This window comes from Parus major, chromosome 7 (genome assembly GCF_001522545.3).
Source record: "Parus major isolate Abel chromosome 7, Parus_major1.1, whole genome shotgun sequence".
In the NCBI taxonomy this organism is placed as follows: Eukaryota; Metazoa; Chordata; class Aves; order Passeriformes; family Paridae; genus Parus; species Parus major.
This window is the reverse complement of record NC_031776.1, coordinates 11,588,641-11,604,206: the sequence shown is the minus strand read 5'-3', so window position 1 is coordinate 11,604,206 and position 15,566 is coordinate 11,588,641. Positions and strand designations below refer to the sequence as shown.

The following is a 15,566-nucleotide window of genomic DNA, read 5'->3' as shown; positions in this document are numbered from 1 at the left end:
TCTTTCACTTTTAATTAGGAAACAGTACTAAATTTAGGAATGCTGCCTTACCATAGTGTTTAAGCTCCTCCTTTTCTTGCAACTTGCCCCTGTGATGAGCCAAATGAAAATTTAAATCATGTATTTTCTTTGTTTACTTTTCAGCTGTGCTCTATAAAGTCATCACATTGGTAGTGAACATCTTCACACTGGGATACTAGATGAAGGCAGTAAAGCCATTGGAAGCATTTTGAGCAAGGAATAAATCCTTACAGGAAAAGAACTTCCTTGTTCTCATCTCTGCAAACCTCTTGGGGGACAGATGAGGGAACAACTGAGAACCAAAGTCACCTCCACAGAGACATTACAAACCAAGAAGGCGCTGGACTCTAAGGCGTGTACTGTACATTCCTTCAGTGGCTTTTACACTTGTAGCAAGTCCTATCGAACTGGAGATGTTCCTTAATACAAAACCAAACCCTTCTTGGGCTGGGGTCCTTTTCTCCATCACACAGATTTAACTGGAGATGGTGTGAAGAAATTCTTAGATAAGAAAAAGGAGCATTAGGAGTATTGTTTCCCAGTTTCTCCTTCTACCCTTCTGGATGTTTCACTTTGACACAGGGATGTTTTCTCTCTCCTCTCTGCTCCAAGAAATGAGCATGCTCACATTTCTGTGCTAAATTTTGTCCATTCTCTCTTCACTTTCCTTAGCAATTGTCATCTCTCTATTTTGAAGGCAGATTTTGAGTTGCTCCTCTTTTGTCCTGGTTTCTTCATTAACTCAGTTTCCTGGGATTTCTTCTCATTTGAAACTCCTTCTCCCAGCTTTCCCTCATCCCTTATTTTACCTCTAGTCAATTGATTGCTATGCTAGGCTTCCTCTGAATTCTCTTCTTTTACTGTCTTACCCAAGTCTGTTGAGTTCCTTGCCTCCTTCTGTCTATTTTAATAAGATAATTACTTTTTTCCATACTAATCAGAAAGCATAATTTCCTTTCTGCTACTTTTTCTGAACAACCTTCCAAAATCTTATTTTCCTTTTAGTTTTATTAAAGACAATGGCATAGAAAACCAGCTCTGCAAGAAAATACCATCCTCTGGAATAAAAGAAAACCATCCTAATATTTTAAATGCTGTAAGCTGCCCTAGAAAATAATAGCGATTGAGTAGTAACACACAAACACATAATAACCCACAATGCATGTGACACAAGAACTCAGCAATGCTCTCCATAAACCTATTGTTGTGTATTTCTCCTACTTGTTCTATGTAGTTCATCAAAGCAACGATATAGGTCATGTACCAAACAGCAGACCAGCTCTCCTTACCTGGCTTAAAGACACTGGTGCAGCCTCCTCTCCCTTCCAAAGAATTCAGATCCCTAGAACACCATGCTCAAAATAGTCACTGAAGTCACCTGCTGCCTTGCCCTTCGGCAGCTCACAATTTCAAACTAGTGCCTTTCCTACTTCCAGTCTTGTCTTAAAAACTGGGGTATACAAATGCTTACAGATGCATCAGGTCAGCTGCATATGCCCAGAGCCACTCACCTCACAGTATGGCATGGGCAGAGACATCTTCCCATCTCTTGGAGATCCACACCAAAAACTACTTGGCCTTTTTAAAATCACAACTGTGGCTTGACAGTTTTAAGAAAATAGTTCATTTTTAGCTTGTTAGAAAAATGCAGCAGCAGCTGAATGGACTATGGTACAGCACTTCTAAAATTAACTTCACTTTTTATAGAACTCCTGTTTTCACCACAGTAAACTCAACATGAAACACCTTTTGCTGTGCTGTGGCCATGTACTTGCCAATAAGCAAAACATTCAGCACAACCATGTCATGGATACTGGCTGAGCAAGCGACCAGCATAAATCATATGCTGGGTTCTGTGCCAAGGGACTACATCTGACCTCTGCCTTTTGGCTGAGGTCTTATCACAGAGGAGAGCAGAAATACTGGAAAGGGGGTTCATTCTGGATCCCCTCATGCTTTGTCACACTGTGAGGTGTTTCAAAGGTCCTAGCAGTGGCTACCTCACTGTGATGCCATGGCAGGGGGCATGTGGGAGCAGATCCGACTGAAAATACACACAGCCAGAAAGCCTGAGGAGGAGTAAAAGGTGCTCATCGAAATGTGTGATGCCCCGGGGCTAACAGCTGTCAAGAACAACTTAAGATATTCAGACCTTATAAAATAATTTTCTTCAGCAGAGGATAACCCAGCTTCCCAGAAAAGTCAGATGCACACACAACATCCTTCTAAATGGGCAATGTCTTCAGAACCAGAGTGTGAGAAAAATCAAAACAGGCAGCAGGAGAGGCAATGCACTAAGGAAGCTCCATCCTGGTGCTGTAGGTTGGCTGTGGTTCTTACCTTCTCCGCAGATCTTCAGCCACTGCTGCTCTGCAGCTGAACAAGTAGGCTCGCAGAGATTTTAGCTGCTGTCTCAGGCGGACAACAGTTGCCAGAGGTTCAACATGATTGTACAACATGGGATTTTCCTGCTGGATATCAATTAACGGCTCCTCATAAACATATTCCAGGAACTCTTTGGCTTGCTTTGATACCTAAAAAGAAAATCAGGTTAGGCTTTTCTCCCAACTCTTTTTAAGCAGATCTCTCCCTCTGTGATCTCTCAGCTGTTCCATGCATCTGAAAACTTACTCTGTTACCAATCACAAATGGAGACAGAGTTGAGAGAGATCCAAACTTTCTCTGTTTCTAGACAAATTAAACTTCATCTACCCCTTCAAAACTGAATGTATGAGATAGCTACTTACCCAAAGTACTGTATTTGCAGTCACATATGCTTTTGCTGTGGATTAACATAGCTTACTAGATTTTTTTAATCCAAAATCTGAATGACCAGTTTCTTCCCTGTTAATATTTTTCTCTTTGTTCACTGCTTTCTTTATGGCAAAAAGCAAGTTGTTGTGCTTTTTAAAATACAGATAAATAAAAATTAATCTTATTGGTATTACTCCCAAAGTTCCATCTGCAAGAAGTTTTTCATTCATTTTTCATGACAGTGCTCTGTTTTATCTGCAAAAAGCTACTGTAATCTCAATAAATGAATGGGACTCATGTTCCAGAAGAAAAGATACTCCTGTTCCTTAAGTGAAAAGGCCAAATTCTCTCTCATTCCTGATTTCTGCATTTTATCACAGCTGGAAAAGAGAAGATGGGATTACATGAAATGAGCTGCAAATCACCTGAAACTCTGCTACAGAAATATTACTGGTTCCACAATTCAATTAATCCTCCAGGACCTCTAAGTCAATGTTTACACTGAGACAAGGGAGGGATGAGTTAGGCTAACAAAAGTAGAAAGGGCACACATGCCACAGCCTCTTGAGATTTAGGAAGCTTTTTCCCTGCTGGTGCTGTAGGAAAGAAAAATACACATCTTTATAAATAGCACCACTTCCAAAACCAGCATGAGTAACTAGCTACTGACAGGGGAAGCTAGCCCCATATGTAAACTTTTCACAACATTTAATACAAATCTAAGAAATATGCCAAGACCAGCCTTCCTACCAATAACTACACAGAAAACAAGATGTGCAATTTTAAATACAGCAGACCGTAACTCCAGAGTTTTCCCAGGCCTTGAAGCTGTATTAAATATCCCACCTATTTACATTAAACACCCCACTAACTTAATTTTTCTTTTTTTTTAAATATCCTGCATGTACAAGTGACTGTGCCATCTGAGTGGAATCAGAGCTAACACTGCAACACAAGCACCTTGGATTTTGTAGAACAAAATTTTATAAACTCCAAACTTGTCAAGTTTTTTAACACTAGCAATGTTGGTATTTTATTATGCTTATTGCAGTGCACTAAAAACTGCAGTTAAACAACTTGCTTTTACAATCATTACCCATCTGACTGCAATATCTCAGCAATCTCCTAGCAACTTCTGTATCTCTACTACTTATTAATCCTCTTCCATCAATTAGCAAATTAAAGCACATACTTCATGATTCCCTAGGAGGTGTGTGTGGCCACCAGGAGGACCAGGTGCTCAGTGCTGTCTTGGTCTATCTCCTTGCTTTAAGCCTCTGTTGAAGTGACGGGCTTCTCATCCACCTGCCCCTGCTGTCTTGGGAACTGGAAGGGTGGTTCCTGTCAGAATACTACACTCCCACCTGTGCACAACTGTGCCCTGTGTTGGGCATCTCTCCTGGGGCATTAAGAGCATACAAACAAAGAGATGCCACAGCTGAGGTGCCCTGAGTAACTCTGCCATATGCATGCACGATAATGACCAAGTATTACTGCACAGCACAGGTGCTGCATGGTCTGAACGCAGCCTTTGAGGAGAGAGGAGCAAAGCAAACCTTTCCCTCTCCTTGCCCATACAATGCACTCATGGAGCGCTGGCTGCAGGAAAAGCAGCTTTGCCCAGCATCACCGGCTGACAGAGAGGTGTCAGTCCACTCTGCATGGCTGACACAGACACACAGTTCTTGTAAAACATTAACTCACATTGACAAACACACCAATGTTACAAAAGGCTGAAACACAGTCTCAAAATGGGAAGGTTTGGGCAGTCACATTAATTCAATATTTTAATACACATCCTAGCATATTCACAGTCCCCCAACTTTACTGGGCAGTAAAACAATCCTATTAAATCAGCCAGAAGGAGTGAAAAGATGCAAAGTGCAGTAGGGTTTCAGCTTTAAATGCCATACAAGGATGGATGCTAACATTTCCAGACCTTTCTGTTCTAGAGTCAGCAAATTTACAGTTCAAGATTCAGTTTAGCATAAGTCAGCTTCTCTTGAAACCTTCTGGGACTGGCAGTTCATTTCCTACTGTGTCTGGCATTTTGTGCAGGCTGAAAGCCACCTGAAACCAACTGCAATATTTGGTGGCCTCTGCATACAAACAGGGAAAACATTTGGCCTAAGCAAAAGGAAGAAAGAATGTTCACAAAACTGCCTCTTTTCTTTTGCCTTCATGCAAATACATGAGAAATACAAATATGAAACCAGGAGATGTAGGGAAAAAAGCAAACCTTGGGGCTGAGATGCAGCTTTGGTTCTGATAGAAGAAATCTGTCTAACTGCAGAGTCCTTTCAAAGAGCTTCTATTGCTGCCAAGAGGATTTCTCTTTTCCTACCCATCTGCTACCAGATGTTATTTGCATTGCTGTTTTTCAGGATCCTGGGTATGGGAACAGACAGCTCTAGAGAGGTTAATTGTTTATGTTTTTCATGACCTGTCTTGCCAAAAGCAGACAAGAACCTCTCAATTTCCAAACTTAATTGATGCTACAGCTTATTTTATAGCTGCTGCTCGGATGTTGAACTCATGAAACATAAAAAGAGAAACATGCCCAGTTACACTGTAACAGCTCATGTCCTACAGTACCTTTTGGTGCTTGCTTTACCAGAAACAGGACAGACCCCAGAAACCCCTGAGGAGGTGGGGAAGAGATGACCAGTGGAACGAGTGCCGGTTTGCAAAATCTTCATTCAATTTTGCTTCCAATTTGGTGGACTGACAGGCACATTTAAGTTTTAGAATCCTGGAGCCCTTTCTCAGTCCTGACCATCAAATGTGGGATGTGCTTACTTCCTGCAGGACCTTCTTTGGGATGTGCAGTCAGCATGTGCTCCTCTGCAGAAGCTCCACTTCCAGGCCAGCTCTGTGCTACCTACAAGGAGCAGGGCAGTGTGCTTATCTTCACCTTCCCTCCCTGCCTTAGCTCCTGCTCTAATAGTTGGGGATGAGGGGTTGTGTTTCTTAAATTCACCTCTCTGAGCACTTTCACACAAAGACAGGTAAAGCAGCTACACAGAATTTGCTTTTTCCAAGGCACCTCATACCATTCTGTCTACAAAAAGTGCAAAACTAAATTTCTCATTATTACAGTGAGATGACAATAGACTAATTTTGCAGTGAATGCTTAAGCTTTAACCCAGTTTCTTTCTCTTTTCTAAGCTGCCTATACCTCAGAAAACAGACTAGAGCATAGTTTCTATGCTGCAGGTTTAGGAAAAAAAAACTAGTTAATTTTGCCAGTATTACTGGCAGCTTGATACGAGGTCTTTGCCCTACAATCCACTAGCCCCATATCAGATCTGCTTATACTCCCATATGCTGGCAGTTTTAGTCCTCGGTAAAAGCATCCAAAAAAAGAACTTTTAAATATTCCTAACTTCTAGGCATGGGAGGGCTTTTAGTCTCCACACCTTGGAGCTTTGCAACTTTGAAGAATCTTGCATTTCACAGAGCAAGACTATCATTTTCCTGATGGCAGGCTGTGGCTACCTTTTAATAATCTCCCCATCTGAAAAATTTTCTTCAAGAGACCTGCTTTTCCTCTAATAGGGCATTTACTGGTTATTTTTTTCATTTTCAAATAGCACATAATAATAATATACGCAGACACAAAACATCAAACAGCCTCTCCACACAGTGGCTGCTAGGTCTGAAGTTCTAGCATGGTCTGGATTCTTTATGAGTTTGTTATTCTTTCAGCATATACTGCCTGAGACAGCAAAACAACACTGTCACTGTTACTGTATTTGTTGGTACAATGCTTTGAGGTAGATAATCAGTGCCCCTATCTAGCAACCAGCCACCGAGGCAGCAGCAAATAGCAGATTATAAAAGTTTTAGAAAAGCTCTTGTGTGGCAACTGAAAAACTGTAGAATTTTCTTGTTACATTGCTTTCATCTGTCTGGTTCAATCAAGTACAATGTCCTTCTAGCGTCCTCAGATGCTCATGCCAAGAGATAGGACATACTGGGCCTCACAAACATTGCATTTGGTAGGCCAGTTTCCACAATTTAGCATCCATTACCAAGCAGTGCCAATCCTTAGTCCCTGGTGGTCATGAAATGGGTACTCCTCAAGGGCCCAGTAACTGCAAGGATTAGAGCACAAAGACAGTTTGCTGTGTGCTACCTCTCCCTGTCCCTTGAACAGCCAGATAAGCAACGATGAAAAAGATGGACCAAGAAGGAAGAGCATAGCTGCTCCTGTGGGGGAACACCTTAGATCTGGCCAAGGAAACTGTGATGAAAACATGTCTTGTTGAGAGAGCATGGCTCATTTTGTCAAGAAGAACAAAGAAGACAGTATTAGCAGTCAATGCCCACAACATTTGGGCTGTTGTGTTTCTGTCAGGAATTCCATTCCCTTGCTAGCACTCCAACCTGCAGGGAGATTACCTTGTATTTGGAAGTGTCCCAGTTGTGAACCAGCCGTGCAGGGATAAGGAAGTTGTCATCCACATGGCAGGTGCTGCAGTAATACCATCCACTGTAGCTGCACACCTTGGCTTTCCCATTGGACAAACCTATGGAGCGCTGACAGCCTAGAGAAAAGAGAGGGGCAAAAATCTGGGTTTGTACACCAAGCCAGAGATACACATTCAGGATGGAGACAGAAATGTATTCCTCCATTTGAGATCCTTTTAATATTTTATTTATTTTACCCAAGAGATATTTCTCATTCCATAAAAAACTGAAAAATCAATATCAGTATTCTTGGACAAGCACTGAGAAAGCACACGCTAATTCTGGTGTCTGTGACAACGAGTTCAGAGAACAGTCAAAAGATACTTAGCACTTCTCAAGAAACAATGGCAGAAGACTTGCTTGTGAGACACTGGGCATTTAAAAGCCATGGCCATCTGAAAACCATGGCCTGAAGCTTAGACAGGCCACATTCTACTGTACGCTTGCTCCAGAGAGCTCCCATTTTCCCCACAAAAGAATGGGCCAGCATTGCCTGCCTGCAGGAGTGCAAGGCAGCTCCCACTGACAGCCAGAAGGGATGCTGACTTGGCAGGTAAGACTCAGCCACAGAATTAGTACAGCCAAGGCAAACCACAGTCAGATCATGAATAATAACTGAGCAGCAGTCACACTGAGAATGAGTAGTTCTTAACTAGCAGTAGTGACACAGCTCAGTTTCCAGCAGAGTTGTTTTTTTTCCTTACAATTGCATTACTCTGTGTCTTACAAGGTCTGAGGTCTACTGGACACTTTATTCACAGCTAGATCCCCTGCCTCTTCCCATGCCCTCTTGTATGGAGTCCCTAGGGTAAAACAATGGATTCAAAAGCTGCTGCTTTAGTTGGAATGAACTAATGCGAGATCTCCTTCACCTGACCACCTGTTCTCACAAAACACATAAAAACTCAACATATTTGACACTTCTGCCTTTCAATGGTGACAAAAATGAGCCAAAAGGTTCATATAATATTAGACTGGATGACTGAAGACAGACAAAACAGTCACATTAAAAAATGTGCTCAGGAAGTGAGGCTAAAAATGTTTGGGCAAGATACACCAAGATGTCTGTGGCTGTTAACAGCACCTCTAGACACAGCACACATGACAGTATTTCTGCTTTTCCTTCAAATGCCAGTGTCCCCATATGACATTTATAGGTTCAGCCACAGCACCAGAGCTCCACTCTGGTATGCACTGCATGTTCAGATGGTCTCTGCTGCAGCTGGTTAGAAATACTGAGTAGCAGAATCCTTGTACATCACTTTTGCTGCAAAAGCATTCATTAAAGAGAGTTTTTTCAGGTAGAAGTCCACTGACCAATTGCTCTTGTCAATATAATTAATTACATTTAGTGTAATTATGTGACTTCTCCCCAGTATAAGTTACACTGATTTGAGGAAAGATTGCAGGTCAGCTACTCTAGGTATAAATTGAGCTCTTCCTTCCCCACATCAAATGATGTCACCATATCCCCCTCCGCTCTAATAAAAATCATTAGAATAACCTAACCAACACAATTAGCTCACTTCCTCCTCTGTCACACTCCAGAGCCATCTGGCCACTGATTCTCTGCAAAACACACTATCAAGTGAATCAGTATGAGACATATTCTGTTTCCATCTCCCTCTTCCCCTGACCATTTTTTTGTTTTTTGAAGAAAGGACATGCAATTTCTTGGTAAAAATAAACAGATAAACAGGTCAGTTGATAAAAGAGATAATTATGTTCATGTCTTCTCCTTTACTTCATAAGACCAGAGCATAAGTATTAATGAAGTTCTAGTGGTAAAGCTGTGTCTGAATGCAAACAGTCTTCCAACTCAATGTCATTTAAACCTTATAAACACTCCCCACTAGCCAACACTTACTTGTCTGGAGATGAGGATGGGACAGGACATACTGATTTCACCTTAATAGCACCATGCATCCCCTGCCACTCCACTGGCTGCTACCTTGTCTTAATGCCCTAACTCCTGTCTGTTAGACCAAAGGCAAGAATAAGCTGAAGTCCAATTCAAGCTGCCAAAATTCAACATTTGCAGTTGAGAATTTACCACTTTAAGACTTAATTTAGTGCAGCCTCCTAGAGTCAGAAACTCATTCCAGTCCACAGAGAGAGGAGTCCTCGGGAGAGGGGTGACAAAGCACAGAAATGCTGGGGGGCTTCTCTCCTCTTCCCTATGTCCAGCCATAAGAACTGAAGTTCTCTAGGGTGAGGAGAGTCTCAGCAAGCAATCTTGGATACCCTTCATCTTCTGGAAGGGCAGTTTTATGAAGAGGAGGAAGAAACTAGTACCCAAGCAGCATGCATTGCTTTCCTCCTTTCAACTCTTTCCTGAGCCCACATTTGTTTCGTTGTTTCTCTTTACACCTAGTGTTCTTCATTCCTCTTCATATCCTCAAGAAAATATGCTCTGCAAAGCTACATAACAGTTGTGTAGCTGGGGTTTGTTAGATGATAATGTGGTGCTGGCATCCACATTACATTTTCCCCTACTTTACAAGCTTTGCTGTTTGAAAATCACCATCTTTTCCATTCCTCTCTGTTGTGATTCATAATGATGGCTATTTCTACAACCCTTTCAAATCAAGTTATCAAAGCACTGATTTTCTTTGATGTTATGCAGTTCAAAGTGGTGTAGTGTGACAAACATATTTCTGTGGCATAGACCACTTATGCTACTTTGTTTTTTTTTAAGGTGGGAAAAAATAGATCACGAATGAGAAAGAAGAGGAAGAAGGAATAGCCATTGGCTTAATGACCTTGGAAATCCTGCACCTGGGTATTCAGGTATATCAACCTGCCATGATGTTTACCAGAAGCATAGCTAGTACTGATCCCTGGCCTGAAACTCTTGAGCACCTCTCCCAGCAGGACAATCAGATGTAACTGACCACCTCCAAGATTGATAACACAATTCAACAAAGTTTAGGGTTTGGGAAGGGACCATGTTTGCAGAGAAAACACTTAATTGCCTTACATAACTAGAGAAAGCACCTTGCACAGGATGGGGAAAAAAAAAAGCAGCACAACTTTCACCAAACCTCTCTCACCTATTCCTAATGCTCACAGAGAATATTATCTATAAAACATCTGTACAAAGGTCTGGCAAACCTGGAGACTAATGCAAAGAGAATACCACAGTATTTGCTAGCACCTAAAATCATCCCTCCCTAAAGAATGTTATAGAGCAAGCTACAGAGGGAAGAAATGTAGCTGTAAGGTACACTGTTAGCAAAGAGAGGGAAGGAATCATCCCAAACCTTTCATCACAGAAAATACAATAAAACAACCTTGGAATCAAGGAAAGAAAATAGGGGTTAGAAAAAATAGCAGCAAGAAAGTGCTGTTGGGCACAGATGAATCTCTCTCAACAAAATGCCTGTGAACAGAGCAGGAGCATCAACATCAAGAAACTCATGTCCAAGTGCGAAGACTTCAGGAAGAAAGTAGTACAGAAGGTGAGGTTAAAAAGTTGTAACAAAACTCTCCTTCACTTAAGGTGGTGGTCTAGTGTGGAGGAGGAATCCAAGACATCTGAACACAATTCCTCTTCTCTGAAGCACAGAAAACAACACTTTCAGGTTGTTGCATACTCTTGTGGTCAAGGAAGACACACACAACCATCTTATTTTTTCCAGATACCTTTCTCTTTAATCTTTCAACAAGAAAAGACTGGAGTAGCTCCACAGTGAAACAGAGAAAGTGAAAGACCAAATTAGAATCAAGTACACAACTTGATTTTCTTGTTTTCCTTATTCAATAAAGTTCCTTGCTCAGTAACAGGAAAAAGCAAGTCCCTTGTGATTGTGTGCCATAATTAAATCTGTGACAGATTAGCTTAGAAGCTAATTCATTTAGAAACAACATACAATACAAAGAAAAGAAAATGATCCATAGACTTCAAAAGGCTTTCAGATTTATAAAGGCATAAAGCAGACTAGGCAGGAGCACAGCAACAAATTTTCAGTGTTAGGTCAGACAGCATTGCTCTATCAGCTCAGCACAAACAGAAATAAGGTGAGAATAACTTCAGTTGCTTTCTTTTAATCCTGTGCATCTATTCCAATTCACTCCATCATGGGAAAACTCAAATTCACATGGAAGATACACTAACAATCCAATTCAGTTCTCTCCTATGCATACCCAGGTTTGCATTACACTTTGGCCTTTTCCTACCATTACTTTCCAGAGCAATTTTATTTTAAATAAATAATTAAAAACTTATAAACCTCCAAGTAAAGTCTGACACACTACTCTCCTTGCCTACATTTTCTGTGAGTTTCTTAAGAACTTTAAAAAAAGACAACAAAACCCTAACAAATTAAAGATAAAAAATCTGTGTTGAATCCATGTGAGTTTGACCCTACCAAGAAACATATAAAACTCATGTCAGCAATGTACACATCCTACTTTAACTATAAACTAGATCAGCCTCTCCAGAAATAAGGAAAGGTGCAAGCATTCCTATTTGACTCCAAATGGTGGCCAAATGGTTTCAAGTCAATGGAAATCTCAACTATCCTGAGCTGTAGCTTAGGACTAAGCGCTAAAATAACAGATCATCCATTTGTATGTACAATGCATAGGCCTCTTTCCTGTCTTATATATTCCAGCTCAGCTGACTTAGCTGTATAGGCTTGGTGGCTCTGGGCTGGGGAGACTGGACACTCCAGACAATGATCCATCCCACCCCACTGGAGATGTCTCATAGGCACTCAGCTTCAGAGCAGCTCTCCAAGGCACATGAGATTAATTATTACCTAGGGACCCAGTCTTTCTTCCAATCAGCAAAGATTGGATTGGTGTTGACATCCAATATTTAGATGTCTGAGGGTAGGTGAAGTGAATAAAACCATTTACATCAATCATGCTGAATGCACAGAGCTGTGACTTTCTCTGTGAAGATGAATAATCAAGAAAAAATAACCCATATTGGAAAGAAGTTGGTGATAGCACATATGGGTGCATACACCTCTATTGTATATGTCCTTTGTAGAAGACAGCATACAGGCATGCTACAGCTTACACAGCTAAATTCTGCCTTCCCAGTAAAACTAATAGTAGTTAAGCCAGCAACTATAACACCAAAACTTAAAAGTCAAAATATAAGCTTGCTTTTCACATATATATGTCAAGAATAACATTTCATCATGAAATGAGAACTAAAAACCCTATCTTGTGTCAAATCACAAGCAACAAAACCATACATTTGGAAACTAGTTTTTTACGTGCTTTGATTTCCCTGCTTGAGTTTCATCAGAAGACAGGTTCTTTTACCTTTAGTGTCAAATTCTAAGAGGTGGCAAAGTTATATTTTTCACAGAGGAGGAAATTACAAACAGCTTTGAAGACCCTTTTAACACATGGCCACTTTGCATTCTCCCATTGCACATTTTCAAATCCCTTCCCTGTTTGTAGGACAACAGTGCTGAGGAATAACACCATACACCTCAAACTAATCTGATATTCTTTTTCCCATGCCCTTATAGGATTATTCTCTGCAGTATCTGGTGCTTTGCTGAGACTCTGAAGTGCTCCCTGACAGAAGGAAATGGGATCCACCATGGAATGACTTATTGGTAGGATTCAGTAATTCACCACTCTTTGGTCAGGAATGTGAACTGAACACACTCTCTTCTGGGCCAGCTCTTGAAGCTTGCCTGCCAGCTAGAAGTAAGGAGATAATGTAAGCATAATTAATAATGGCATTCCTGTTTGTAGAGTTGATTACATTCATGCTTCGTTCTACATACTGAGAAGGAAGACCAGAAAACAGAGCAAAGAGCAGGCCAGCCATTTGTGTGATCAGAACAAACACTGGTGACAGCACACTCAGCTAGGTCATTTAGCAAAATGAGTCTCTATTTAGCCCAGTTTTCATTTCTGCTCTGCAGTTAGTTTCAAGATCCCTGCACTGCTCACTCCTTGACTTACAGTGAAGACTACCTGATTTGACAAGTTTCATTTACTTGATACAGCATTAGCATACCCAGAAATAACTAAATCTGTCTCTGAATACTCAACTGGCTTTGTATCTCCTTTTAACAGAAGGAAAACCATGCACTAAGTGTGGTTACATACTTTTACCAATGCTATTTGGCTGAATTTCTTCTTGGTCACACATCACTACCACTGCCTTGGGCATATGAACTATTCAGATTTACACAGCACAGGTACATATCAGAGATTACAGATGTTGCAGAAGGCCAGTCTGAGAACCTAAGCCCTTCCTGCCAGCTGGCCTCTGGTTTGTTCTGTAGTTTCTTTTACATTGCCCCTGATTTGATCCACATGTAATAGTTTTGCAATAATACACTGCTTTGGCATGCAACAGAAAAGGGAGAGCCTTGCCAGAGCACACACAGATGTCCCAGTTCTGCAGCAGTGGACCCTAAAGCAGCCATTTTCTTTCAGTGTTTGTCCCTCAAGGCTGTACATCTGCAAGGACACTCTGATGCCAAACAAATGCACAGAGCACTTCACAGGAATTTAATCCAGAGCAGCATTAGGAGGGACTCCCTGCGATGCTGGCTTCTGTGACACCTCTGAGTTTCACACATATCTGCCAAATCTCTGTCAAAATTTGTTAGAACAGTCAGGTAGATCCAAATTTTATGAGGCAAGAGTAAAACTGAGCAAACAGCACTGGAACATAAACTTTGCCTTCTTAGGCAACTAAATTAACATATGTGGCCCAAACCAACTCAGGAACCCGGTATAAACTGCAACTGCAGAAAAATTTGTGCAGATGCCTATGCATTTCTGGGAAGCCAAGGCCTTTAGTAGCAAAAGCTGGCTTGACTGATAAAAGAGATGCTAGCCCAACAAATAAAGCTCTCTCTTGCACACAATTAATGAAGAACCTCTGGGTTCTCCAGAGAGGAAGTGTGGGGGTGGTGGATAAGTGTTGGAGTTTTCATGTCTGAAAAATACTTCCTTTTGTCCAGATGTAGCTTTTTTCCATCTCAACAAAGGTGAGACTTGGACATTTAGACTCCCTGGTTTGGGCATTCTTTTCTTTGCACTCTATGCCAGAAGATCCCTCAAGACTAGTTTCATACAAGAAATGGACCAAAAAGATCCCCAGACAACTAAGAGTTTTTTGGGGGCAGTGGAACACATACCTAAATCTACAAGCCAGGAAGAAACAAGGCATAGCCAAGAACAGCCTATGCTTACAGTAGAGACATGCTCACACTCAGAACTGAGCTCACAATAGTACAAAAAATTAGCACAAGAATGTACTGAAAACCTGCAGAGCTGTTGATGGGGCAGATTAGAGCAATGGGATCACCTATCCCCATACAGGCAGAAAAGGCTCCCTTCAAGGTTGCCAGGAGAAATACATATATTCCTCAGCCAAGACAGTTGTATGAGCAGTTCCTCTTGCAGGGCTGAGACAAAGAAGTCACTTAAATACCAGGCGATTGCAAAGTGCACATCAGGGCACAGAATAGGCACTGAACTGATCAAGCACTTATCTAAACTGCACTTCCAGGCAGCAGCAGACCAACTCCAAAACAAATCTCATGAAGACGAAAATCTCACTCTGTGAAGGTTCCAGCAAAATCCCAGGAGGCTGAAGGATCCAACTTCTACCAGACAAAGCTGATAATTTTCACTGTCACTTCTAGTCATGCCATCCTAGAACTGCACTGAAGAACTCATCAATGAAGATTAAATGGCCTCCGTGATCATAACTGATCACAGACAAACAGGTTTAATCACTCCAGGCACGTGGTATCTTCCAATCTTTTTCCAAAACGAGCTATCATATGGCAAAGCACTGTGGCCCAGCAACCTCGTGTTTTGAAACATGTAGGACCACTGCAAATAAAGTGCTCCCTGCTACGCAAATTCCAGTCACCCTTGTTTGGAAACACTCCCCCCCACTCCTCCCAACAAGCCAGTGACCTTAATTAAACATGGTGTATTTTCCAAACACTAACTTAGACATGTTTTTTTCTGCTCAACTGGTTTAGAAATCCCACTGCTAGCAGTGGAAGTTTTAGTTTTAAAAGAATAGAAATAGGGCCTGAAAGTCACATACAAGACTAGAAGACTAAAACCTAAAGTGAAGATACCTAAACAATAAAACCTTTACAGTGCAAAACATTCCAAGGGGATTTTACAGAGTCTCAAATACAGGGAAGGTAAAAAGCTGCTGAAGCCCTAGAAGAAAGAGATCAATTGAAATGAAACCAAGCACAAAACAAATACAGCACTTAGAAAAAGCACAATCCTAAAAGCCCTGGACAGGTGAGAACAATGGTTATTCAGAACTAAAATGTGACAAGAGTGCTGAAAACCTTCCA

At 41.3% G+C, this 15,566-nt stretch overlaps 1 protein-coding gene across 8 annotated transcripts in view; it reads right to left on the bottom strand.

Annotated features, from left to right (window-relative positions):
- PLEKHM3 (pleckstrin homology domain containing M3) overlaps positions 1-15,566 on the bottom strand; it is a 108,345-nt gene that overhangs the window by 71,958 nt on the left and 20,821 nt on the right. For all 8 annotated transcript variants that reach the window (XR_004498282.1, XR_004498285.1, XR_004498283.1 and 5 more), the window contains exons 4-5: positions 7,180-7,325; positions 2,362-2,555 (exon numbers count right to left, since the gene is read on the bottom strand). Coding sequence is in view for 3 of the 8 variants with exons in the window: in XM_015634426.2 (XP_015489912.1) it covers positions 2,362-2,555; positions 7,180-7,325 (340 nt within the window). In the remaining 5 variants the exon portion in view is untranslated. The remainder of the gene's footprint in view (positions 1-2,361; positions 2,556-7,179; positions 7,326-15,566) is intronic.